The 27,349-nt window shown below is 55.2% G+C and overlaps 1 protein-coding gene across 10 annotated transcripts in view; it reads left to right on the top strand.

The window, feature by feature from the left end:
- LSS (lanosterol synthase) overlaps positions 1-24,028 on the top strand; it is a 34,369-nt gene extending 10,341 nt beyond the window's left edge. For 7 of the 10 annotated variants that reach the window (XM_064380268.1, XM_064380273.1, XM_064380272.1 and 4 more), the window contains 13 exons: positions 833-930; positions 1,866-1,893; positions 4,679-4,735; positions 5,479-5,550; positions 6,770-6,820; positions 7,499-7,648; positions 8,276-8,372; positions 9,095-9,200; positions 17,288-17,353; positions 17,814-17,894; positions 18,909-19,079; positions 20,669-20,747; positions 21,407-23,342. In XM_064380268.1, coding sequence (XP_064236338.1) covers positions 833-930; positions 1,866-1,893; positions 4,679-4,735; positions 5,479-5,550; positions 6,770-6,820; positions 7,499-7,648; positions 8,276-8,372; positions 9,095-9,200; positions 17,288-17,353; positions 17,814-17,894; positions 18,909-19,079; positions 20,669-20,747; positions 21,407-21,538 — 1,188 coding nt within the window. In that variant the 3' untranslated portion in view covers positions 21,539-23,342. Of the gene's footprint in view, positions 1-832; positions 931-1,865; positions 1,894-4,678; positions 4,736-5,478; positions 5,551-6,769; positions 6,821-7,498; positions 7,649-8,275; positions 8,373-9,094; positions 9,201-17,287; positions 17,354-17,813; positions 17,895-18,908; positions 19,080-20,652; positions 20,749-21,406; positions 23,343-23,648 lie in introns of those variants that run through there. The other 3 variants (XR_010343949.1, XR_010343950.1, XM_064380270.1) reach the window with 3 other exon arrangements.
- The last annotated feature ends 3,321 nt before the right edge of the window (positions 24,029-27,349 follow it).

The raw sequence follows: 27,349 nt of genomic DNA, 5'->3' as shown, positions 1-27,349 counted from the left end.
TCTGTGGGGCCCACAGGGGGCCAGGTATGGGCTAGTTCAGTGACCTTGGAGGGTGCAGTCCCCGGGCTGTGCTGGCGCAGGGCCGCCTCCTGACAGCGTCAGCAGCCCCTGGGCTGTGCCGTAGCTGCTGCGGTGTAGTGGGTTGGCCTTGGCATTCTCTGGATGTACCCCGGTGGCACTGGGCCACCGAGTCCCACCCTGATGCCGCATCTGGGGTTTTCTGGGCCTGATGCCACCTCAGTGAATCACAAATCCCAACTGACCTTGCAGCAGGTCCTCTGTTTTCCGGTCAGCAGTGACGTGGTTCTGTGTGGGTTTCGGTTCAATCCCATATAGAGCACATCTGTACTAAGCACGTTAGAAACATGCTTGCAATTGAATCTTGACTTGTAAGATCCATAAATAAGAAGTTGGGGCCTCTGGAACAGTCTGCTCTGAGGAAGGAGGGGAGCAGACATTTCCTGCTACTGCAGTCCCATGTCCACACCTCTTCCTGGGCCCCTCGGGCCCTGCCTCTGTCCCCTGTGTTGTTTCTAAGGCGCCTGACAGCCCATGCCCCTCTGGTTGTGGGCTGGCCCCTATGGCTTCTCCTGGAACCCTTCTCACTGATGGAGTGCGGTCCCTCCTCATCCTAAGCCAGGCCATGGCCTTAGCTGACACTGCCTGTGTCTGAGTCAGGTCCTGGGTACACAGTTGTTGTCCATCCTCGCTCGGTCCCGCCCGTTAGAGCAGAAGGCCCCTCTCCTGGCCCTGAGTGAGCTGCATGGGACCCTGTCCCTGGGGGCTGCTGTGGGTCTGGATCAGAGCCCTGACAGGGCCGTGTCTCCGGCAGATCTCGAAAACCATCAACATGCTTGTGCGCTGGTATGTGGACGGGCCCACCTCCCCTGCCTTCCAGGAGCACGTCTCCAGAATCCCGGACTATCTCTGGTGAGTGTGGCTGGGATGTGCTGGTGAGGCCTCTCAGTGCAGCCACACAAAGGCTGGATCTGAGCCTCGGCCGTATCCCAGTGAGGGGGCCACCACGGTGCCATCTGGGAACACCGCCAGGGAACACCGCCAGGGAACACTGCCAGGGAACACCGCCAGGGAGCACCCACCACCAGGGAACACCACCAGGGAACACCGCTAGGGAACACCACCAGGGAGCACCCACCACCAGGGAACACTGCTAAGGAACACCACCAGGGAACACCAACAAGGAACACCGCCAGGGAACACCAACAAGGAACACCGCCAGGGAACACCAACAAGGAACACCGCCAGGGAACACCAACAAGGAACACCGCCAGGGACCAGTAGTGTCACCGAGGGTTGTAGAAGCCACCGAGGGTTGTCTTTGACTTGGAAGATTTGCCACCCAGTCGAAGAGTGGGGTGGTCCTAGAAGGTAGAGTGAGGAGGGGCGTGGTGGGCAGCAGGGCAGGTGCAGGTTGGCGTCAGGAAGGCCTGTGGACAAGGGGAGCTTGTCAGCCATGGAGTATGCCCTGAAGGTGGGCCCCTGTCGTGGATGGCACAGCACGGTCCCATGGTGGGAAGCCCTGGTTGGTCCCACAGCACCGAACACGGGCAGCAGGGCTGAGGCGGCCTGGGGTCGGGGGTCGGGGGTTGGGGAGCCTCCTGCCGCCCTTTGGCTTGGGTGCGCCCTTCCTGGGTGAGTGTGTCCTGTCTTCTCTAGCGTGTGGGCCTCACGCCCAGGAGTCTAGCAGCCCAGCAGCCCAGCTGGGGCGGCATCCAGGCCAGTGCCAGGCCTTGGGGGAGGGGACAGATGCCCTCCCTGGGACCTCCCTGAGTGCAGGGTCTGGGTAGCCGGCTGGGCTTCCAGCTTTCTCCTCGCGCCTGACTTGGGCATTTTTGTCCTCACAGGATGGGCCTTGACGGCATGAAAATGCAGGTAAGGGCTGCAGGACTGCGGCTGCCGGATTCCTTTGCAGTCATTTCTACCCTTCATTACTTTTCCTTCTGGGTTCATTAAGATGCAGAAATAACTCCTCCTGGACCAAGTCCCGGCAGCGTGTGACCGGACGCTGAGTCAGTCGAGGCCTCTGGCTGTGTCCCCGTGGGTGCCGTCGGTCCCTGTGTGGGTGCCCACAGTTCTCGAGTGTCTGTCTGCAGCTGTCCTGTTTGCTCTTTGCCCTGATGGTCCGAGTGGGCCCACCCGTGTAACGACAGACCCGGAGCTGCAGACGCTCTCCTCTTGTTACCGTGGCAGGAGGCGGCTCTGGTTAGTGGGGGCCTCTCCTCCATGCACTCTTTTTGCTGCTGTTGTTGAGATGGAGTCTCGCTCTATTGCCCAGGCTGGAGTGCAGTGGCTCGATCTCGGCTCACTGCAACCTCCACCTCCCAGGTTCAGGTGATTCTCCTGCCTTAGCTTCCCTAGTAGCTGGGATTACAGGCATGCAGCACCACGCCCAGCTAATTTTTGTATTTTAGTAGAGACAAGGGTTTCACCATGTTGGCCAAGCTGGTCTCGAACTCCTGACCTCAGGTGATACTCCTGCCTTAGTCTCCCAAAGTGCTGGCATTACAGGCGTGAGCCATTGCGCCCAGCGACACTCTTAAGAGGCTCCTTCTTAAGGTTGTGGGTGCACAGGACAGGAGCCTGGAGGGCCGTGGTGGCGTGTGGCTGGGCCTGGGAGCTGCCTGGGAACTTGCCCTAAGTGGGCTGGAACCCAGTCATGAGGGGCACCAAGCACGAGGGAGGGAGGCAGGCAGCCATCGCCACGTCCAGGGAGAGGAGGAGCAGGCGGGTGTGCTGGACACTTGGCCACGTGGCGTTAGTCGGTTTCTTTCTGGATCCTTCCCTGAGCTTTTAGAAGATACACTTGTTTCCAGGCACGGATGCCTGATCGTGTCCTTGCCCTCCAGGGGTTGTGCGTCTGCCACCACTGTGGGGGAGGCCCGAGGTGTCTCAGATTTCCCAGAAGTCTGTGGGCTAGAGTAGCCGAGAGCTGCGTTAGGAAGGGCCAGCGCTGTGTTCTGCTATACGGTCTGTGACGTCGGAAGCATCCGCCTGGGTGTGGCCTGCTCCGGGTGGAGGTTGTGGTGGTCTCCAGGTCATTGCTCTACGGAGCGGGTTGGTCATCGAGGTGGGAGGAGAACAGCCCGCTGCACGGGAACCGTGGGCTCCCTGCCTGCACTGTCTATGCGGTGTACTGCGGGTCCTTCTCTACGCCGTCCCGCTCAGCGTCTAGATGGTGCTGTCCTGGGTGTGGCCCTGGGGACAGCAGGGCAGTGTTGAGGGCGGGGTCCTGGCTGACCCTGGTCCTGTCCTGGCTCTGGGGACCCTGTCGACCCCAGTTATGTCCAGCTGGGCTGAGCCTGTGCCCCTTTGTGCATTATCACAGTGGGTGTGTCAGAAGCCCAGACAGTGTTGCCCTGTGTGTTGTGGTCTGGTGAGGGTTATGCCCTGCGGGTCTGTCTTCTGTCCCCCACCTGGTTCAGTGTGGAAATGTGGAGTCTCCAGAGGTGTCCGGGGTCATGTTTGGGATGGACACACAGGGGCCCAGCACTGCCCGCCCCAGGGCTACTCTTGATGCCAGGTTTCCCCAGCCATGGGCTTTCACCCAGCTGGCCTTGAGCTCCCCCGAGGCTCCCTGGACACGGTCCATGTTTTGTGAAATGGTTTTCTAAACACATGCAAAGTGGATGAGTTACATGAGTAACGGCCCCAGAGCAGGCCCTGACCTCCCTGCCCCTCCCTGACCAGCCCCCCGCTGCGCCCTCTCTTCAGTGCACCTCGGGCTAATGAGGGCCTCTGTGTTTTTACAGAGTTGCTCTGTGGTTGTCACACCCAGCAAACTTCACGACGGTTCCCGGGTGTAGTCCTCACGTTGCCGTTGGTGCGTGTGAGTCAGGGTTCAGGCCAGGCCCACACGGGCCCTCACGTGTTGGTATCTGAGCTCCTGTTCGTCCACAGCAGTCTCCCGTGGCCTCTTTTCTCCTCCCTGAAGGGCTTCACGTTCCGGATCTGACCGGTTGCTCCCTCTGTTCTCTGAGTTTTTGTGAACTGGCCATGCACTGAGGCTTTATCCCATTGTGTTTCTTTGGCGAGAGTGCTTTTCTGGTGGTCGCTGGCTCGTTCCTCCAGTGCATGACGTCTGGATGCCTCTGCCCCCTGCCGCCCCCTGCCACCATCCCCATGTCTGTTGCAGTCAGTGTCCAGCTCTGTCTCACTGGGGTTTGGTCACCGGCCCTTTGAATTGAGACCAGCGTATGTATCTGGGAGTCCAGGTCCGGGGTGACATTTGAGGTAGGGCCTTCCCAGCCTTGTGCAGAGTTTCCATCACCTCAGGTATACTTAGAAATGGGGTCATTTCCAGGCATCACCATGACTGAGGTGCACTGCTCTGACTGGGCGAGGGCAGCTGGATGCTCTGTGTGTGGGTGCTTGAGCCTCTGGGGGATTGTCCAGTCCTACAGGTGTCCTGAGAGGGACACTGTCCTGCCTGGTGACCCATGAAGAAAGGTGGGGTTCCCTGACCCATGTCTGCCTGCAGGGCTCAGCCTTCTCTGAGGCCCTTGTCAGCCATGAGGGGTGCACAGGGCTCAGAGCCTGAGGTTGAGTGTTGGCTGGATGGGAGCCCTCGCATCCAGCCCTCGGGCCTGTCGGCTCCTGGAGGCCGTAGGTGGGAGTGGGGGAGGCTGCTGCTGCTGTAACGCCCGTCTTTTGTGTGTAGGGTACCAACGGCTCACAGATCTGGGACACTGCCTTCGCCATCCAAGCTCTGCTAGAGGTTCGTGGCTCATTCTCTTTTCTCAGCCTCAGCTGACCTTCCTTCCTGTGCACGTGAGCCCTCGCGTCCACCTGAGGGCAGCACTGCTGGCCACACACTTATGGCTCCTTGAAGTTTCCAGTGACCTGGGCTCTGGCCTCTGGTTGAGATGGTGGTGCTGTGGACGGGGCGGTCTTGCCCAGCAGCCCTGGGTGTTGGGCTGGGTCAGAGGCTTTGGGAGGGCAGGAGCTGGAGGCCGTGTGCGCAGGGGAGCCTGGTGAAGGCTGTTTCTCAGCGTGGGCAGGAGGGGGACTCCAGCCTCTTGGAACTGGAACTGCTCATTATGGGCATTCTCCAGCCAATGCTGCAGAGAAACAACAGTGGATTTTTATGCTGGTGGGAATGAGGTTGGTGGGATTCTGAAGGTGTTTCTGGAGTGCCCTGAGGGCTGGGCCATTCAAAGGACCTGCCCACGCCGGGGTGCTGGAGATCCTCTGGGCATAGACGCTCGCTGGGCGGGTGGGGTGCTGGCACCCATAGATGGTCTCTTCTGCTCCCTTCTGTCTTGTCATATCTCATGGACCTTTGATTTTTTGTCTTTAAAGGTAAGTGCAGCAAGAAACCCTGGCACTCTCTGGAGATATCTGCCAGTTTCATTCTGGTTCCCAGTCGGGGCAGGATGTGGCCAGGACCATCGGGGACCCACTCAGCCATGGTGGCCGTGCAAGGGCGGCTCAGCCTCTCTGTCCTGCTGTCTCTTCCAGGCGGGTGGACACCACAGGCCCGAGTTTTCGTCCTGCCTGCAGAAGGCACATGAGTTCCTGCGGCTCTCGCAGGTGAGGCCTGTGCCTGGGGCCCTGAGGGGGCTGAAGAGGGGGATCAGGGCTGGGATCTCCTACAGGCAGAAGTGCCCGCCTCACCTCCACCCTGCCCCGTTCCCTGCGCTGGTTTCTCAGGTTGCCCCTCCCCACCCCTGTTCCATCCACCCGTCCTTGGGCTGACCTCACCCGGAGCAGCTCTGTGAGGCCTGCGGGGTGCTGGGGTGCTGGGGGTGCTGGCAGTTCTGCGTCCTGCTCCCGTTGGAGCCATGGTGTGCAGGAGCCAGGCACAGGTAGGGGCCATTTACCCTGAGCTGCGCAGCCTAGACTCCACCTCTGGGTCTCTGAAGCACCTTCTGCCCACGGAGGTGATGCCAGCCTGTGGACGTTCCCTCCTGAGACTGTTTGCAGCGAAAACCCCTGTCCATCCTGCTGGATCAGCTGCCCACAGACGGTGCCCCAGCCCCCAGTTTGACCTCAGTGTCTCACACACGCCTACACCCCAGTCTGCAGCCACAGTCATCCCATACATGCGCCCTAACCTCCCATGTCTCCCACTGTCCCTGCCACGGCCTCAGCCAGTGTCCTTCTGCCTGGAACAGCTGCCCCTCTCCCCTCCCAGCCCGTCTCACCATGTCCCTTCAGATGTCATCAGGACGTTGCTTCTGCAGGCCCTCTGGGTGTTCCTGGCCTCCATGTGGCCAAGGCTGGCACCCGTCTGGGGCTCAGGCAGGGGAGGGACGTTGTCCTGCTGTGGCTGACCCTACAGCGGACTGCTCCTGCCTCCTGCCTCCTACCCAGGACTTGCTCTGGTTGATGGAGACTTGGGGAGGTTGACTGAACCCTACTACAGTCCAGGCCTCTTCCCTTCTCATTGAGGCAGGAGAGACGGCCCAGGAGCTGAGGTCCACGAAGCTGGGGTTGTTCAGGAGGCAGCGGGAGCCCCTGGCAGAGCACACCACAGAGGCCTGGGCCACCTCCTTGCCTCCCGGCCAGTGGGGAGATCACAGGGGAGTCACATGCCTCCCGTCTGGGCTAGTTTCAGCCCTTGCTAGCCAGTCACATTTCCCAGCAGCAGTGGGTGCTGAGCTCTCGGTTTGGGCCCTTGGTGCCTCACAGCACCAGCGGGGGCTGTGGCCGGCACGTCCTGCCTCTCCAGTCCTGCCCTGTCTGTCTCAGTGATGTCCCCAGTGCTGACATGTTCTCTGCTTCCACATTCGCCCTCCATGCTGCCCAGGTCCCAGATAACCCTCCCGACTACCAGAAGTACTACCGCCAGATGAGCAAGGTATGCGGGAGCCGGCCCCGTCCCTGCCCCGTCCCTGCCCCGTCCCAGCCCCGTCCCTGCCCCGTCCCTGCCCCATCCCCCGGGGAGGCTGCCCTCAGCAGGTTGGTCCTTCCCTTTGAAGGCAGGACTCTTCCCTTGGCGTCTTTGGGTGTGCCTGGCATAGGGGCCCATGCCTCATGTTGCTGAGCTGCCTGGCACATGGGGGCACCATTTGCTTGCACATGTGGCCGTGCCTTAGAGCGGTTCGGGTGGTCATGGCACATATGGGCTTCAGGACGCCCTGTAGCCAGGGCGTCTGGGGAAGGCAGAGGGAAGAGACCTCAGCCGGGGTGGGCTGTGACCACAGGTGCGTTCTGTTCTGTGAAATTAGGCATGAGCACAGCTGCTGCTGCGTGTTTACAGTGGGGGTGGGGGGCACCTGTGCCTTGTCCTGTCCCGTTGTGAGATCTGAAGGTGTTGAGGGTGTGAGCTGCTGCCCTGAGGGTCTCTGTGCTGGAAGCTGGAGTTCCATCTAGATGTGCCCAGCTTGGGTCCCTGGCCGCACCCACACCTTTGGTGGATAGGCCCCCGTCCTGACTGGGTGCTCTGTGGTGGGGAGGGATGTGTGTGGCTGTGAGGTGGCTCCGAGGACTGGGGTGTGGACACCCTCAGCCTAGGGTTACGGGTCGTGTTCTGCAGGGCGGCTTCTCCTTCAGCACGCTGGACTGTGGCTGGATTGTTGCTGACTGCACGGCTGAGGCCTTGAAGGCCGTGCTGCTCCTGCAGGAGAAGTGTCCCTATGTAACCGAGCACATCCCCCGAGAGCGGCTCTGCGATGCGGTGGCCGTGGTAAGGCTGTGGTCCTAGCAGTCCCGTCCACAGCTCATGTCTGCAGATGAGCTGCGTGCTCACCTCCACCCCCACGAGCCCCACCCCCCCACACTCTGGGGGCCGGGCTGTAGGAGCTTGTCCTTGGACGGCGTTTGCATGTGGAGAACTGTGAGCTCTGGCTGGACCCCTAGGGCTTGCTGTGCTGTTTGCACAGGGCCCTGCACAGCAGGGCTGGTGTCCAGCTCAGCGCGATGCTTGTGGGAGCCGGTGTGGCCCCCGGCTTTCTCTCTGGTGCTTCCCACTGGGTGTCTGAAGGAGGAGTTTCCGTTGGTTTTGATGCCACATTCTTTCAGCACATCTGGCTGTTGCGTGTGTTTCTGGCAGCAGCACACACTTGGTTTCTAAGTCATGGGCACGTGTAGGGGCGTGTTCCCAGGTGGCTGCGCGTGGAGGCCCTGACGGCTGAGGTTGCAGCTGCTGCTCGGGGCACCCGAGGGCTTGGTTAACGTGGAAATCGGCTTCTTGCCCCCGTTCCTGCCCCACTGGTTGTCAGCCCTAGTGTTGCCTCTAGAAAGCTCCACTGTGGCCTGGGCGTCTGCGTGTGCTCATCGTGTGGGTGAGTTCTCGGGTGCTCTGTGATTTCAGCTGCTGAACATGAGGAATCCCGACGGAGGGTTCTCCACCTACGAGACCAAGCGTGGGGGGCGCTTGCTGGAGCTGCTGAACCCCTCGGAGGTCTTTGGTGAGTGGTCGGCCAGCACCGTGGTACACAAACCCTGGAGCCAGCTTTTCCCCCTTGCCCGAGGCTGCAAGGGCCCAGGTTCACCAGCAGATCTGTCTGGAGTCCTCTCTCAGCCCAGGCTGTTCTGTGTTCCTCCATCCCTGGGGGTGTCCGGATCCCTGTGTTGTGGATAGGAGGGCATCAGGTCAGGCCTAGGGGATGGGATGGTGGAGGGTTCCAGTGAGATGCACAGCCTGGACTGGCTCCTGCTCAGTCCACAGGGTTTATGTTCTGTGGAGGCTGCTGTGTGTTGCGAGCCCACTTCGTGGATCCCACAGCGCCTGCAGGGAGGTGTCTGTGGGGACTGAGGGGACCCACGTCATGGACTGGCAGGCTGCTGTGTGTGCATGGCTGTCACTGTACTGGTCTGGGGGCAGGATCTCACCCCTGGTCCACCTTTGGGCACCTCACATGCCCCCTTCCTGGTCCTCTACCCATCACACATAGCTTTTTGGGCTGGGATTGCAGCTTTCTGCTGCATTCCCCTCATCTTTGCTCTCTCGTAGTACAGGTGTGTGTCCTGGGCCGGCCAGTGTTTGCTCTGGAGGTTGGTCGGGGAGGCAGCATCCAGGCACGGGTTCTGCACACAGCGACACTCTTGCTTGTCGTGATTTGGCCTGAGTTGTAGGCCCTGGGCAGCCAGGGTGAGACTCAGCACCTTGGTTCTTCCTTCCCTTCCCCAGGGGACATCATGATTGACTACACGTATGTGGAGTGCACCTCGGCCGTGATGCAGGCACTTAAGCATTTCCACAAGCATTTCCCAGACCACAGGGCAGCCGAGATCAGGTACGCAGGGCCTCGGCCCGGGATGCTCTCACTCAGTGTGGGGGCTGCCAAGTTGGGGGCCAAGGCCCAGACGCAGCATTCTGTAGCACAGCCCTGGCGGCCCATCTCAGAAACAAAACTCACGTAGATGTGGGAGCCTGCAGAGGTTATTGAATGCAGTTATATGCCCTAAAGCCTACAAAGTATCTACTGGGGCTCAGAATAGCATAATTACAACACAAAACTGGATTTTCTCCCTATCTTTTAATAATGTTAAAAAGACATTTCATCTGCGGCTCCACCTGTGTTCCAGTAGCAGTTTTTAAGGGTGGCAAATATTCAGGAAAGTGCACAGGTTGATCTTCTGAAGCAAACAGGTCCCGGTGCCAACATCGAACATGGCGATGCCACCAGAGCCCTCAGGCGTCCCCATGAGGGGGCCGCCCGCACGCCTGCCAGGCTGTGGGTTTCTGTTGCTCGCTCTGAACCTTGTCTAGGTGGAACCCTGAGGTGTGGACTTCGTGTTGCCTTCTCATCTGCTCGAGGTTAGCCAGGTGGCTGGGGTAGCAGCAGCGTCCTCTCCCTCGGGCCTCTGGTTGAATGCAGGTGCCGTGCTGTCTAGCTGCCTGTCCTCAGCACCGGGGAGGATTTCAGTCTGGGTTTTTACGAAGCGTCTCCTGTGAACACTCTTGGCTCCTGGGTACTTACTTCTCACGGTCAGGTACCTAGGAGTGTCGTTGCTATGTCACAGGGTACGTTAAAGGGCATGTGGTTTTTGCGGGTTCTTTATCCTACTATGATTACAGTTTTTACTTTTGTTAAACCTGGTGTAGACTCACCTTGGTCATAATGCACTCTTTATATAGTGCTAGATTCAATTTGAGGAATATTTTGTTAGGAGTTTAACAGCTCTGGTTATTAGAGACAATGGTCTATAATTTTCTTTCTTTTTTTTAAAGATGGGGTTTCACCGTGTTGGCCACCAGGATGGTCTCAATCTCTTGACCTTGTGATCCGCCCACCTCGGCCTCCCAAAGTGCTGGGATTACAGGCGTGAGCCCCAGCGCCCGGCCTATAATTTTCTTTACATAAAATTATATGAAATTTTCTTTACATAATGTCTTTGTGAGGTTCTCCTGTTAAGATGATACTGAACTCAGAAAAGCAGTTGGAAAATGTTTTTTAAAATACTCTTTGGAAGAATTTATGTAATGGTCGTAATATTTTTGCCTTAAATATTTGGGAAAAATTACTGGAAATGTCAGTTGGGCCTGGAGTTTTCTTTGAGGAAAGGTTTTAAATTAGAAGCTCAATTTCTTTTTTTTTTTTTTTTGAGATGGGGTCTTGCTCTGTCGCCCAGGCTGGAGTGCAGTGTAATTTCTTTAATAGTTTATAGGACTGAGTAGATGTTCCATTTTTGTGTCCGTCTGGGAGTCTTCCTTTTTCCACTCAGTTTTATACTGATGGGCGCAGAGTGTTCCGTATCCTCTTAGATGGCTCTGAGCTCAACGCTGACATCCTCTTCTTTCTTCTGAGATCTTATGCCGATCTTTTGAAAAAAAAAAAAAAAACAAAAACCGTCTTAGTCTTTGATTCTGTTTTTTAGGAGAGTTTATTTTTTGTTTCATCAATTTCTTTTCTTCTTTTCTTTTTTATATTTTTTGAGGCGGAGTCTTGCTGTGTCACTCAGGCTGGAGTGCAGTGGTGTGATCTCAGTTCATTGCAACCTCTGCCTCCTGGGTTCAAGTGATTCTCCTGCCTCAGCCCCCCGAGTAGCTGGGAATACAGGTGCTCGCCACAATGCCCAGCTAAATTTTTGGTATTTTTAGTAGAGACAGGGTTTCACCATGTTGGTCAAGCTGGTCTCAAATTCCTGACCTCAGGTGATTCACCTTCCTTGGCCTCCCAAAGTGCTGGGATTACAGGTGTGAGCCACCACACCTGGCCTTTGCTTTCTTTCTCCTTTATTTTTCTAACTTGAATGCTTAGATATTTGATTTCAGGTTTGTATTGAAATATGCACTTGAGGCTATAAACGAGTTTTGATATATCGTTCAATTAAAACTGTTGTTTGGTGCTCGCTGCTGCAGCACAAATACTGAAAGTGTTTTCTGTTTCTACTGTTCTTCTCTGACCCTGAGTTACGTGGGAGTGTGCTGCTTCATTTAACATCTGAGGATATTCTGGTTGTGTTTTTGTTGGAAGCCGTGGGTGGAGCAGGGGTTTTCTTGTGCTTCGCAGGTGCAAGCACTGTGTTCATTGTCTTCCATGGCCTGGCACGGCCTTTCGCCACGTGCTGCCCGGCGGTGTGGAGTGGGTTTGGCCTGGCACGGCCCTTGGCCACGTGCTGCCCGGCGGTGTGGAGTGGGGTTGGCCTGGCACGGCCCTTGGCCACGTGCTGCCCGGCGGTGTGGAGTGGGGTTGGCCTGGCACGGCCCTTGGCCACGTGCTGCCCGGCGGTGTGGAGTGGGTTTGGCCTGGCACGGCCCTTGGCCACGTGCTGCCCGGCGGTGTGGAGTGGGGTTGGCCTGGCACGGCCCTTGGCCACATGCTGCCCGGCGGTGTGGAGTGGGGTTGGCCTGGCACGGCCCTTGGCCACGTGCTGCCCGGCGGTGTGGAGTGGGATTGGCCTGGCACGGCCCTTGGCCACGTGCTGCCCGGCGGTGTGGAGTGGGGTTGGCCTGGCACGGCCCTTGGCCACGTGCTGCCCGGCGGTGTGAAGTGGGGTTGGCCTGGCACGGCCCTTGGCCACGTGCTGCCCGGCGGTGTGGAGTGGGGTTAGCCTGGCACGGCCCTTGGCCACGTGCTGCCCGGCGGTGTGGAGTGGGTTTGGCCTGGCACGGCCCTTGGCCACGTGCTGCCCGGCGGTGTGGAGTGGGGTTGGCCTGGCACGGCCCTTGGCCACGTGCTGCCCGGCGGTGTGGAGTGGGGTTGGCCTGGCACGGCCCTTGGCCACGTGCTGCCCGGCGGTGTGAAGTGGGATTGGCCTGGCACGGCCCTTGGCCACGTGCTGCCCGGCGGTGTGGAGTGGGGTTGGCCTGGCACGGCCCTTGGCCACGTGCTGCCCGGCGGTGTGAAGTGGGGTTGGCCTGGCATGGCCCTTGGCCACGTGCTGCCCGGCGGTGTGGAGTGGGGTTAGCCTGGCACGGCCCTTGGCCACGTGCTGCCCGGCGGTGTGCAGTGGGGTTGGCCTGGCACGGCCCTTGGCCACGTGCTGCCCGGCGGTGTGGAGTGGGCGTGCGTTGTCCTCAGCCACACTCACAGAATTGGCCTTTTAAAAAATATATCACCTTTTAAAAATCACTGTAATAAAAGTAAAGCAGGTGCTTTACAAACAAGACTTGCAAAATACAGAAAAATGCAAAGAAGAGGCTAAGTTGCCCCCTCCTCGCCCCTGAGTAAGAATCTGCCGCTGCTGTTGGTCTGCACATTTCCATGGTGGTCTGCCGCCCCTCTTCAGGCCTGGCCCACTCTGTGCCTGGGTGGGGTTTCTCAAAGCCCCACCATTGAGCGTGCTCCTCCAGCACAGGCGTCGTGTCATTTCACTCGGTAGCCTCTGGGCTGTTTTTCCGTTTTCATTGTTGTTTTTAGCTTTTTCCCCAGTTTAACCTTAACCGGTATTTTCTTGGTAAATATGTATTCATGACCATTATTATTCCCTAGAGCTGTATGGCTGGGGGTCTGCCTGCCTGGGTGGGCCCCCAACCCTCCCTCTTCCTGGCTGACCTGGCCTGGTCACTTCTCTGCCCATCTCTTTCCCTGCCTGCATGGGCAAGAGTACAGCCTGGCAGAGTGGAGGGACTGTGAGAGGTGCCAGGGAAGCGCATGTCAGCTGTTGTCACTGTGTAGAAACGGATCCTGGATGTGGCACACGGGGGGCCGTGGTGACTTCATCATGGGTTTCCTCTGCATTTCTTTGGTGACTTCCAAGTTAGAACATTTTTTTTATAATTTATTTTTTTAGACAGAGTCTTATTCTGTTATCCAGGCTGGAGTACAGTCCCCCAGCCATTTTTAAAATTTTCACTAGGATGGTTTTTCTTTCATTTTTAAGCACAATAAAGTATTTGTGTATTATGTTACAGATATTTTCTCCTCAATTTCTTTGTTCTTTTTATCACTTTAGGGTGTTTGAACGTAAGTGTTAAACTTTTATTTATTTATTTTTATTTTTATTTTTGAGATGAAGTCCTGCTCTGTCGCCCAGGCTGGAGTGTAGTGGCGCGATCTTGGCTCACTGCAACCTCCGCCTCCCGGGTTCAAGGGATTCTCCTGCCTCAGCCTCCTGAGTAGCTGTGACTAAAGGTGTGTTCCACCACGCCCAGCTAATTTTTTTTTATTTTTGTATTTTTAGTAGAGATGGAGTTTTACCATGTTGGCCAGGATGGTCTCGATCTCTTGGCCTTGTGATCCACCTGCCTTGGCCTCCCAGAGTGCTGGGATTACAGGCGTGAGCCACCGCACCCGGCCAAGTTTTTAACTTTTAAATGGTTAAATATATTAGTCTGATTTTTATATTAAGATTTTAAATTTACCTAGAGAATTTTTGAGATGCAGTATGGGGTTGCCAGTTACTTTAACACTACTTATATGGAATATTCTGTTTTACTACGCAGACTTAAATTCTCCCCTAAATTTACAAATTTATAGAAAAGTTGCAAAATCAGTAAAAAGTGCTCCTGTTACCTCTTACTAGGATTCCTCTCCTCTGAGGCTTCACTGCCTTCCCTCCCTCGCGCTCCAGAGATGCTCTTTCTTGAACCACTGGAGAAGTTGCAGAGAGGATGTACTGTGTTTCTAACTGCTTGAGTATTTCTTTTGTGCAAGTGTAGGTCAGAATGTTAATGTTGATGCAGTACTAATCTACAGGCCTTGTTCAAATTGGCCTAATTGTTCCAATAATGTCCTTTGTGGCAAAATTTTTCCTCAAGCTTTAATCCGATATTTAAGGTTGCATTTGTTTATTTTTTTTATTTTTATTTTTTTGAGACAGAGTTCCATTCTGTTACCAGGTGCCAGGCTGGAGTGCAGTGGCATGACCTCGGCTCACTTAATTATTTTTCTTTTTCTTTTTCTTTTTTCCTTATCCTTCTTTTTTTTTTTTTTTTTTTTTTTGCAAAAAACAAAACAAAACAAAACAAAAAACTGCTAAAAATATTTTTCATTATCTCAGAAGCTCTTACTGCATTTTTTTTTTATGTTTGTGGCTTTTCTTTCTGGGGGATATCTCCAATATAATGTAAAATAATCAGTTAATTTTTGTGTTCTGGATTCAGTCATCTTTACCACCATGTTCAATTACTTCTAAGTCATATATTTTTTTCTCTACATTTTAGCATCTCTGAAACTAGAATGCATTTTTCGATTAAGGATGTATCACAGTTTAATTGGCAGCATTTCTTTAGTGGTAGAAAAATTAACAAAGTCCTAGATTTTATAAAATGTGGCATTTTATTTTTATTTTATTTTATTTTTTTAAAGAAAAAGGAAGAAAGAGAGAAAGAAAAAAAAAGAATGAAGAAGAGGGAGAGAGGACGGGAGTATTGCTTTATTGCCCAGGCTAGAATGCAGTCTAAAAATGGGAATTGAAAACCTCTTTTATGCCAATAATTGTGCTTAACAATGGAGACAGGAAGGAATAAGGGAAGAAAATAACAAACAAGCAGCCAACCAATATTTCATTTAAACCTATGAAATGCTATGCAATTATTGAGGAGTGATTTACTTGCAATTATGTAGTCACTTTTGGAATAGGTGTGAGGTGGTACTGATAAGAATGTGTGTTTTGTGTATTTAAAGTGGAGAGTTCTATAAATGTTTATTAAGTTTACTTGTTCCTGGTCTGAGGTCAAGTCCTGGATATCCTGTTAATTTTCTGTCTCGTTGATCTGTCTAGTATTGACAATGTGATGTTACAGTCTCCCACTATTATTGTGTGGGAGGCTAAGTCTCTTTATAAGTCATTAAGAACTTGTCTTATGTATCTGGGTGCTCCTGTATTGGGTGCGTGTATATTTAGGATCGTTAGCTCTTGTTGCATTGATCCTTTGACCATTATGTAATGTCCTTCTTTGCCTCTTTTGATCTTTGTTGCTTTAAGGTCTATTTTATCAGAGGTGAGAATTGCAACTCCTGCTTTTTATTTATTTATTTATTTATTTATTTTTTTGACGGAGTTTCGCTCTTGTTACCCAGGCTGGAGTGCAGTGGCGCGATCTCGGCTCACCGCAACCTCCGCCTCCTGGGTTCAGGCAATTCTCCTGCCTCAGCCTCCTGAGTAGCTGGGATTACAGGCACGTGCCACCGTGCCCAGCTAATTTTTTGTATTAGTAGAGACGGGGTTTCACCATGTTGACCAGGATGGTCTCGATCTCTTGACCTCGTGATCCACCCGCCTCGGCCTCCCAAAGTGCTAAAATCTAATTGTTCATTGCTTGAAGGAAAGCAATCAACTCTTCTTTTTTTTTTTAAGAGATGGGGTCTTACTCTGTTGCCCAGGCTGGAGTGCAGTGGTGCCATCATAGCTCACTGTAGCGTCAAACTCCTAGGCTCAAGGAATCCTCCTGTCTCAGCCTCCTGAGTAGCTAGGACCACAAGCATGCACCATGCTCAGCTAATTTTTAAATTTTTTATAGAGATGGGGTCTTGCTCTGTTTCCCAGGCTGGTCTCACACTGCCCTGTCTGCTTTGAGATGATTATATATTTGTGTCATTTGTTAATTTGTAGAGGATTATTATGGATTTTTCTAATGTTAAGACGCCTTTGTATTTCTGAGATAGACCTTCGTATTGGTTTGTATTTAAGACAGTATTCAGTTTCTCAGTTTTAATTTAGAGTTTTGCATCTGTGTTCATGAGTGAAATAGCCTGAAAATTTCACTTTTCCATATCTTATTTCTCTGGGTTCCTGGAACGAACTAGAGAGTGTTCCTCCTCCTTCTATTCTCTGGAAGAGTTTGTGTGAGATTAGAATGAGTGTGCCTGATAACTTAGTCGCATTCACTTATAAAATTCCTAGGCCTAGAGTTTTTTTTCTGGGAAAAGTTTAGATTTTGACTCATTCTTTTAATAGTTTTAGGACTGTTTAGATTCTCTGTTTCTTGATTGAGGCAGTTTTGATAAGTTAATTTTTCTAATTTGTACATTTTGTCTGAGTTTTCAAATGTAATACATAAAATGTTCTTATTTCTCGCCATATCTGTGTAGTCCTGTCGCTTCTTTTATTGCGTTTATGAATTTGTACGTTGACTCTGTTTCACCTATTGCTGGGTGACAATGTTAGTACAAACCTAGTGGCTTAGAAGAACACACATTTATTACTTCACCGTTTCTGTCAGTCGGAAGTCCAGGCGCAGCCTCGCAGGTCCTCGGCCTCAGGGTCCCGCCGGAGCTTCCAGTGAGGAAGGCTCTGCCTCTGAGCACACGGGGTCCTCGGCAGGATCCCCTTCCTTAGCTGGAAGCTGCTGACTGCCTTTTGCTGCAGGGGCCTCTCTAGATGGCATCTCACAAAAGCCAGAAGGGAGAGTTGGTAGAGGGAGTTGGCGAGCATGATGGGAGCTGCAGTCACATGGACCTTAGTCCCAGGACCGACACCCATCAGTCCTGCTTGACCTGCTGGTTAAAGATGAGTCTCACGTCCCGCAGGCTGACACCAGAGTAGACACTTCACTCCAGCCTTTTGGAGAACTGGTTGTCTTTGGAAATACCAGTTAGATTTAGGATGGATCTTCTTTGTCTTCTAAATGTGTTGTTTTCTCTCTAATTGATTTTTTCCTGTTCTTACTAGTTCCCTTTGTTTGCTTTGCTCAAGCCTGGGCCGCTGGGTCTCAGTGATACTGCTCCTGTTCGCAGCCGTGTCTGCGGGGCTCCCCCCGGGGCCTTGCTTTCCTCGCCATCCCTTTTTCAGACTCTGCCAGTCTGCTTCCCGCTCTGGTGTCCTGTACTTGCTTCGTTTAAAAACCCTCATAGGTCTGTGTAAACTGTTTATTTTTATGTGGTTTTTAAGGGAGACCGTGCTCATTGTTTTGAGACCCTGAAATGGGTGGAATTGGGATAGGCAAACTGCCGTTTTGCCGGATTGTTCATTGGGCCAATCTCCTGTGTTCCAGGGAGACCCTCGAGCGGGGCTTAGAGTTCTGTCGGCGGCAGCAGAGGGCCGACGGCTCCTGGGAAGGGTGAGTGAGCCCCGCCCATGAGTGCAGACACACGTGGGATCCGGAGGTTTCTGCTGTCACGCGCTGCCTTCATAAATGTTGGGTGGTATGCTGGTGCTGAACCAGACGTTTCTGGAAGTGCGCTGCCAGGCCATGACCTCTGGGGGACCTTGTTCCTTTTTGGCATGCCTGGCCCCCGCCTTGGTGAAATTGCTCGGCACGTTGCTGGGTGCAGCCAGGCTGTGTTGGACGTGCACTGTCGCCTGAGTGTGGCTGTTCCCCTCCACCCTCACTGCTCGTTCTCGGGTGTCTGGCTGGTGGGCCCAGCAGATGGAGCTGCTGTCTTCCGTGGCCCTGACGCCTGAGGCACTGGAGTTGGTGGGCTGGCTGGGCACGTGTGAATGTCGCAGAATGCCTGTGGTTTCACACACCGGCTGTGAACGCGGGTTGAAGGGCTGAGGCTCTCCTCGTCTCCCTCCAGGTCCTGGGGGGTGTGCTTCACCTATGGCACCTGGTTTGGCCTGGAGGCCTTCGCCTGCATGGGGCAGAGCTACCGAGATGGGTGAGTGAGTGAGTGCCTGTCCTCTGGTGGGCGGGGGTCTCAGCCCAATCCCCCGACGGGAGTGTTGTTGGCTTTGATGTTTGATTATAGGGGTGGTTTTTTCTTTTTCTTTTTCTTTTTTTTTTTTCGAGACAGAGTCTCGCTCTGTCAACACGGCTGACATGCAGTGGCATGATCCAGGCTCACTGTAGTCTCGAACTCCTGGGCTCAAGCGATCCTCCCAAATAGCTGGGACCACAGGTGCACGCCACCACACCTGACTCATTTTTTTTCTTTTTTTTTGTTGCACACCTGATTTTTTAAAACTTTTATGCAGACACGGTGTCTTGCTGTGTTGCTCACACTGGTCTGGGCTCAAGCAATCTTCCTACCTCGGCCTCCCAAAGTGCTGGGTTACAGGCATCAACCACTGCGCCTGGCCTGTTTTTAATATTTTTAAACAGTGAGATAAGATTGGTTTCTCAGACAAGGTCCCAGGTTGAAATGAGGATGCTTCCCTGGTCCCACGGCTCTCCAGAGCTTCCTGACGGAGCCCCTCCAGGCACACAGATACCTCCCAACCCTGAGTAGGAGGATTAGGGTCCAGGCGCCCCCAGACCGGGTTAGAAGGCAAGAGGCCTCCGGTCCCAGCCCTGTCTCCAGCTGCCCTGCTTTTTCCCGTATGGGTGTTTGGGGGTGGGGAGCACTGTGCTTGCCTGGATGCAGCTTATAAGGCACTGCTCCCAAGCACTGCAGACCTCACTCAGTCTGACACGTCTGTGAGGCCATCTGCAGTACTCGCATGTCCCTTTGTCACCCCAACGACTCTGGGAGCCAGGAGTATCTGTTCCCAGTTCACATCTGTGGAACTCAAGCTCAGGGGTTTCAGTAGTGGTCCATGGCCCTCACATAGGGCAGCCCTATAGCGTAGGCTCCTCCCCACACCCTAAGGCAGCCTGCCAGGGTGAGAAGCTAGGGGTCCTTCCCTGGGGCCTTCCCTGGTGTGATGGTGTCTACTGTCTTTGGTCTCTACAGGACTGCCTGTGCAGAGGTCTCCCGGGCCTGTGACTTCTTGCTGTCCCGGCAAATGGCAGACGGAGGCTGGGGGGAGGACTTTGAGTCCTGCGAGCAGCGGCGTTACGTGCAGAGCGCCCAGTCCCAGATCCACAACACCTGCTGGGCCCTGATGGGGCTGATGGCCGTTCGGTGGGGATGACAAGCCCCATCCCTGAGCCCTGGGTTTGGGTAGAGGAGGGACACTCAGCTGTGAGCAAGTGGCCTGGGCTGAGTGAATGTAGAGGGGAGTAGGGGAGGCCTGTGGGCCAGGGGCGATTCAGCTGCCACTCAGGGAACAGAGACGTCTACCAAGAGCCACGTGCCAGGTTCCTGGGGCAAGGAGATGGGTCGCTCTGACCACATGGGGCCCTGCAGAGAGGCTCGCCTCTTAGAAGTGAACCACCCACCATTAGCAGTGTTGGTAGCAGAGCATCAGCATCAGGGACCCCTGGAAATGGTGAGGTGGGCTGTGATGAGGACGCTGCTTCCTGGCGTGGTAGTGATGGCGGCCGTGGCAGCTGCTGTCTGTGGCCCTCCTGTGTCCACAGCTGGTGCCAAGCCACATGTGCACATGGTACATACATGCGCAGCTGCACGCAGGTGTTCATGTGCACACACTGATGTGCACACACTGACATATGTACATGGAGACAGATGAACACAGTACGTATGCACACACGTACACGTGCACAGGCACCTGTGTACACACACAGATGCACCCACAGCGTCCCATCTGTGCCACACACAGAGATACATACATGGAGACAGATGCACACACACACAGTATGTATGCGCACAGGTACCTGTGTATACACACACACACCCACAGCATCCCATCTGTGCCGCACACAGAGATACGTACATACATGGAGACAGATACCCACACACACAGGTCTATGCACACACGTACGCGTGCACAGGCACCTGTGTACACACACACACACCCACAGCGTCCCATCTGTGCCGCACATAGATATACGTACATACATGGAGACAGATACACACACACACAGGTCTATGCACACACGTACGCGTGCACAGGCACCTGTGTACCCACACACACACCCACAGCATCCCATCTGTGCCGCACATAGACATACGTACATACATGGAGACAGATACACACACAGGTCTATGCACACACGTACGTGTGCACAGGCACCTGTGTACACACACACAGATGCACCCACAGCATCTCATCTGTGCTGCCCTATTAGGTTTGTGGCCATCTGGGGAATCTTCCTAAAAGCTAGAGCAGGTCTGTTTGAGCAGGAGCAGCAGGGTCTGGGGGACCCCTGAGGGCAGCACAGTCAGGGACCCACAGTTAAGCTGGGCCCGCTGAGCCCTGGGTCCTGCTTGGTATCTCGTCCTGGCCAGCAAGCAAGTGTGAGCTCCTGTGGCTTCTGGTCTCCAGAGGCCCATGAGGACCAGTGGGCCGGGTGGGAATAGTCTTGGGCTCCTCTTTGGGGGGAACAGAAGAGCGTCTTGTGCTAGAGCCACTCAGGGCAGGCCTCAGGAGGCCTGTGTCCCCAGCCTGTCGTCACCGTGGCTCCACTTCTCAGGGAGCCTAGGACAGGTATGGCAGGAGCCCGAGGTGCTGACTGCGCCTGGTGGGGCCTGTGGGTGTCTGTTTGGGTGCATCCGTTCTCACTGCAGCATTCCAGGGCTTGTCCTTAGACTCGGCCGCGTGAGGGTGAGGATGATGCTCGGGGGCGTGTTTCAGCCTCCTCTTCCGCCAGGCATCCTGACGTCAAGGCCCAGGAGAGAGGAGTCCGGTGTCTGCTTGAGAAACAGCTCCCCAACGGCGACTGGCCCCAGGTATGCTACCAGGGGCCTGAGCGCACAAGGCCCAGCACCAGCCTCCATCGTGCGCGGCTGTTTCCACGTCCGCTTGTTCTGTGTCTTCTTTGGGGTACTTCAGACATTTGGGGGGCGTCAACTCTGCCAGCGAATGCCAGAGTTGGTGGCAGGTCTGTGGTAGGTTGTTGGGTCCTAACGTCCAGGTCTTGCTGTTTTTGCAAGTGATGCTTTGGCTGGGGGAGGAGCTGGATGGGAGAAGCCAGTGGGTGGGAAGCCCTTTCATTCCAGGACAGACCCTCCAGCTCTAGACGACCTGGTGGCCCTTCACTGAGCCGGAAGGGCAGGAGGTGGCCTTTTTTTATCCCTGTAGTGTGGGTGTCATGAGATCCTGTAAGGCCAACTACCCTCCCCTGGGATGAGGCTGAGTTGGTGGGAGCTGACGTGGTCGTGAGGGGCTGGTGACCCCGGCTCAGTTTGCTGCAGGGCAGGGAGTCTGAGCTGAGCTGATGGTGCCTGACTGACGTGGGATGCGCTACCTGCTTTCCCATGTTCTCGCTTAGTCAACCCTTCCCAGGCTCACCCACGAGCCAGCCAAGCCAGCAGCCAGGGTGCAGTTCAGGGACTAGCCCTCAGCTGACCGGTGGAGCCTTTGTGTTTATTTCTCTGTGTTCTTTCAGGAAAACATCTCCGGGGTCTTCAACAAGTCCTGCGCCATCTCCTACACGAGCTACAGGAACATCTTCCCCATCTGGGCCCTTGGCCGCTTCTCCCAGCTGTACCCTGAGAGAGCCCTTGCTGGCCACCCCTGAGAACATGCCTGCCTGCTGGGTGCCATCTGTGCGGTCCAGTAAGGCCAAGGGGTCCTGGCCGAGTGGGGGAGCCCTCCCATAACCCTGTCTCTGGCTCCAGCCCCTCAATCTCTGCCTCACAGATGTGAGTCTGGGGACCAGGCTGGAGGCAGGGATGGGGACAGGGTGGGTGTCTTAGACTCTTAATTTTTACCATAGGTTCATTTCTGAGAGTAGCTTGTCAGGCTTGGGTGAGGAGGGGGCGCAGGAGCCACAGCCCTGAGGAGGCACAGTGCCTTTTGCCGCCTCTGGGCACAGCCTCCCCAAGGGAGTGAGGCTAGCAGGGTTTTTCTGACCAATAGCTGAGTTGGGAGAGGAATGGCTGTACCTGTGCGATTCCTACCTGGCACTGTCATGTGGGCTCTGGGTTGGGGTTGGCCCTGGGCACCTTCTGTCTGCCAGGCTGAGGGACACGAGGGCGATTCTCACAGTGGCACGTACAGTGCGCATCCGTGAACAGCCCAGTGCAGGGGGTGCTCCTGGAGCATCTCGAGGCTGTGCAGCAGGGAACCCCGTGCCCCTGGGCCGGGAGCTCGCCTGCGGAATGGTGGGTGGAGCCTCCATACCCCTGGGTTGTGAACTCACCCGCGTGGAATGCGGTTTGTGAGGTGCCTGCAGGGTTTATAGTGGCCTTATCACAGAAATGCACACGGGAGGCACAGCGTAACCAGGGGTGAGGGGCAGACAGCAGTCGTGGTCACTATCGCAGGGCACTGCTCTGTACAGGGACAGCCAGCGCGCAGCCCATCACCGCTCCCTGGGCTGGCTGGGCAGGATGGCACCCTGGGGGCCTAGCATATGCCCAGGGCTCCCCTACAGCTGCTGCCAGTCTCACACCCAGGCAGGTGCTCTGGGCTGGAGTGAGGGCCAGGTGTTGGGGGAGGCTTCTCTGGGTGATCCTCGGAGCTCCTGTCTAGCTTCTGACCCAGCTGCTCTGGCTTGCATGGATGTAGGGCTTAGGATAGGAAGTTCAGGTCCTGGCTATGCCTTTGACTGATGTGGATTAGCCATTCACATGCTCAGGGCCACTCTGAGACTGTCACTGTTCTCCTGGCCATCTGGAGGAGTCACTGAGAACTTCGTCACCACTGCTGCCTTGCCCAGGGCACACCCTCCGCCTCCTCATCTGCTCTTCCTCCCGCCCTGCCGCCTCCCGGCCCCTCCCCCTGGCTGACTGTCCTCCCTCAGGCAGTGGAGGTCTGTGTCTGGACACCCTCAGAGCCTGTCATTTCCTGCCTGGAGTCCTTCAGGGCCACCCCTGTGTCTTGGTGCGGGGTCCAGGGCTCTCGCCCAGGCCCCGTGCCCTCTGGGGTCTCCTGCCCAGCTCCCTTGACCCCTGGGCTGTCACTTACCCTCCTTGGGACTCGCCTGCCTACTCGGAGCATGCAGGGCCTGGTCGGCCACACGTGCAGGCAGCTGCCTGTAGAGTGTCAGCGCTTTCCTACACATCTTGAAACTAGGGTTTAGTTTGACTGAAGGACTGTGTTGGGACCCTTGGCATCTGTCAGGTTTGCACGTGCTGTTTTTTTCCTCAGCCCACGTGTTCTCCCTACCTGGGGCAGCAACAGGACAGACAGTGAATCCCAGAGCCTGCCTGCAGCAGCGGCTGCTGTCCCTGGGCCTCCTAGCCACAGCCAGATCACTGTACAAAATACCAGTTTTCTGGAAATGAAATGTAAATCCATCTTTATACTGAAAATGTTATTGAAGACACTTTTATGAACAACTACTTGAATAAACAGCCATTAGACATTTGATTCCCTTAGCAGAAGCCTGTCATGCTGTGTTTCTTTCATCCTGGGTAGCAATGGCAGATCTGGGGTTTCTGGCTGTCCTGCCTCACCCGCCTGTGGGATGAGTGGGATGCCCAGCCTGGTTCAGGGAACAGGAGTAGGGTGCGGAGTCGCAGGGCGCGTCTCCAGTTATCCGAGGAAAATATGTCTCTCTTTTAAGAGATAATAGCTAGCCTATCTTAGTATCTTTTAAAGCCTATAAACATATCTAGAAAGATAAATGAGAGACATGTCCACATGGGAGGAACTTTCTTTCACTGCATTGTTTTCCTTCACAGTGGCCTTCAAGTCACAGGACACAGCGGTCCCCTGCCACCTTCAGTGTTACTAACACATGCAGGACTCCAGTGTCACTGTCCTGCCCTGTCTCCTCCTTTATAAATCACATCCGTGTTCAGTCTGTTGTTTAAAGCGAGTGTATTTTTCCTGTCCCACGAAGAGGCCTTCTTGTTCACAGTTGGATCATGATGCAGAGGAGTCTGTTCCTCCCCCGTCCACGTCTCGGTGCCGGGAGGATGACCTGTCCCAGAGGACTCATCACCGTGATGTGCTCTTGGCAAAGGAAGCCACCAGGAAGAGATGGCGGCTGCGCCTGTGCAGCCTCTGTCTGAGGGGATACTTGCCTCAATGTGATTAAAAATCAAGTTTGCTATCCTGAGTAACTCATTAAAGATTTTTGAGTTCAAATTATTTTTATCAGGGACAGATACTGAACATCCTGAAATCTCTTCCCTGGTGCCATCGGAGGTTTTCTTTGTTCGCTATGATGTAAAGTTTCACTCTTGATATTCTTAATATCAACATAGACTGTAGGACAAGGAATGATACCAGAAATAAGAGATGATAAGAGGATCAGTTTATCCGGACGTAATAGTCCTAAGTGTATATGCATCTAATGACAGCTTCAAAATACATGAACAAAACTGCAGAATTGAAGAGCATGACATAAGTTCACAATTTTAATGGGAGAAACAACATCATTACCCACTGACACAGGCATGGGCTATTGAGAGGATACTTCACCCAACACTGGTGAAGCACACGCTTTTCAAGAGCCTGTGGCCCGTGTGCTCAGGTGGACCATGAGATGAGTCTCAGGATGCTAGAAAGGACTGACGTCACGTGGGGCGTACGTCCCGCCGCGCCGGACTTAAGCTGAACTGAAAATCAGTGGCAAAGGAGCAAAGGCAATTCAATGGCGAAAGGACAGTCTTCCACAAATGATGCTGAAACAACCGAACTCCATTCAGCCCCTGTGCTCAGCCTCTGGCCGTGGGTCCCCTGAACAGCCTTGGTGTTTTCCAGGCTCTCGGGCTTGGCTTGGAGTGGCCCCTGGGGCTTTCGCTGGGGCGGTGCCATGGCTCACCCTCTGTCCATATAATGGGGCCTAAGGTGTCCACTGTGCTGGGCCAGCCTGGGGAGGCCCAGTGGTCAGAGGCTGAACCCCACCTGGCAGTGCCACCCCCTAGGCTGCAGGTGCATGTGGAACTTTCTGGAGGGCTCTCCTGCAGAGAGGGTGGAGCCCATGCCTGGACTTTTTCTTACTGTGCTATTAAAATGAGGAGAAATGGGAACGGGGCGAGGAGGGTGGCCCTGGGGTGGCTGGTGTGGCCGTGTCTTCTGGGGTCGCACCTACACCCTGGACACCCATCTTTCTGTCTGTAGATGGGAGGGCAGTGAGCTTCTGGGGACAACGTCCGCCTGCTGGGACGAGGTGGGCACCGGCCCAGGTGAACTCTGGGACTCTCCTGGTGGGACACCTCTCTCCTGCACACAGGGGCTGTATTCAGTCATTTACTTATGGCACCACAATGTCTGTCTCATACTCTGGGCTAGAAAAGTGCTCTGGGCTCACTGTGTGACCTGCCTGGCCGGGAAATCAGGAGCCCTGCCTGGCCACTGGGGAGTGATGGTGGAAACCCTGGTGTGGGCACGGCTGAGATTCTTTCTCCTGTAAGTGGGGTCCCTTAGGACCCCCTATTCTGGAGCTATTTACAGCACCTGCCAGCATTTCTAATGTCTCAGAGCTGCCCCCGAGAACCAGCACTGGCCTCACGACGCCCCGTTTCCTCTCGTGTGTGTTCTCAGCTGTAGCCAAGCCCTGGCGAAGCCGCTGGGTCGGAATCCCTGCCGGGGCCTCCCGCCCCCAACCCTCTCTCCTGACAGGCGATTTGCTGGGCCTGAGGACAGGGCCAGGTCTTGGTGTTGGCGCCGGGTCACGAGCAGATGGTTCCGGTCACTCCGCTGTGGCGCGAGGATGAAGGTGGTGGCCCGTGTGGGCGACCCTCGCAGCCGGCATGTTCCAACGCCCCGCACCTCGGGACCCTGGATACCTGCCACTGCCGTCACAAAGTACCACAGACCCAGCAGCTTAGACCACAGAAATTTATTCTGTCGCAGTTCTGGAGCCCCAAACTACAAGATCAGAGTGTCTCTGTCCGTCTGAGGCCTCTCTGCTTGGCCTGCAGGCGGCTGCCTCCCTGCCTGCCCTCTCCTGGTCTTTTCTCTCCCGCTTCACCTCCCCGTCCATCGCCACATTCGGTTCAGTCTGCAGTGCTGGGGGTCAGGGCTTCTGCAGATGGTTTCTGGAGGGGATGCAGTGCAGCCCTCAGCAGACTCCATCCTCCCCTCCCGGCCTCCACGGAGACCTGACCCATCCTCCCCTCCCGGCCTCTACAGAACCCTGACCCATCCTCCCCTCCCGGCCTCCACAGAGCCGTGACCCATCCTCCCCTCCCAGCCTCTGGACATGGAGCCGTGGCCAGGGAACTCTGTGTGCCCCTAGCCTCTGAAGGTTTCTGGGCTTACGTGGCTCCTCTGTCATCCCAGTCACCCTGAGTAGCCACAGAGGTGGGGTCCCTTAGGCCCCCGTGGCTGGGGGTTCCATTAAGAACTTCAAGTGGGGCTGGGCTCAGTAACTCACACCTGGAATTCCAGCACTTTGGGAGGCCAAGGCAGGAGGATCACTTGAGCCCAGGAGTCTGAGACCGGCCTGGGTAACATGGCGAGACCTCGTGTGTATTAGTCTGTTCTCATGCTGCTAATAAAGACGTACCCAAGACTGGGTAATTTATAAAGAAAAAGAGGTTTAATGGACTCACAGTTCCACGAGGCTGGGGAGGCCTCACAGTCATGGCAGAAGGTAAGGAGGAGCAGAGGCACGTCTTGCTAGAGTGCGCAGGGGCCTGCCCTTATAAAACCAGCACACCTCACAAGACCGTTCACTATCAGGAGACCAGCACGGAAAAACCCGCCCCCATCATCCCCTTACCTCCTACCGGCCTTCCTGCGACACGTGGGGATTGTGGGAGCGACACAGCCAGACCACGTCACCGTGTCTACAAAAACTGAAAATTTAGCCGGTGTGGTGGTGCGTGCCTGTGGTCCCGGCTGCTCAGGAGGCCGAGGTGAAAGAATCGCATGAGTCCCGGGGCCGAGGCTGCCGTGAGCCGTGACTGTGCCACCGCCCTGCAGCCTGGGCGGCAGAGTGTGGCTTTGTCTCAACAACAACAAAAACGAGAAAATAACGAAAGCAGTGCAAGTGGGCAGCGGCCAAACGTGGAGACGCGAGGTCTCCCTGGCGCCACTGACGTTGTGGGGCGCCTCCAGCTGGGGGAGCAGCTGCTGGGGAGAGCTGGGGCCTCAGCATCATGCCTGCCCACGCTCACGTGTATCCACCTCACTCCCACGCGTGCTCCCTGCCCCACGCTTACGTGTATCCACCTCACACGCATGCTTCCTGCCCCACGCTCACATGTATCCACCTCACACGTGTGCTCCCTGCCCCACGCTCACGTGTATCCACCTCACTCCCACGCGTGCTCCCTGCCCCACGCTTACGTGTATCCACCCTCACATGCGTGTTCCCTGCCCCACGCTCACGTGTATCCACCTCACACGCGTGCTTCCTGCCCCATGCTCACGTGTATCCACCCCACTCCCACGCGTGCTCCCTGCCCCACGCTTACATGTGTCCACC

The sequence above is a fragment of the Aotus nancymaae genome, unplaced genomic scaffold (genome assembly GCF_030222135.1).
Source record: "Aotus nancymaae isolate 86718 unplaced genomic scaffold, 86718_ANA_hifiasm-v0.15.2.pri h1tg000022l_1, whole genome shotgun sequence".
Taxonomy (NCBI): Eukaryota; Metazoa; Chordata; class Mammalia; order Primates; family Aotidae; genus Aotus; species Aotus nancymaae.
This window is presented reverse-complemented; position numbering and strand designations above follow the sequence as displayed.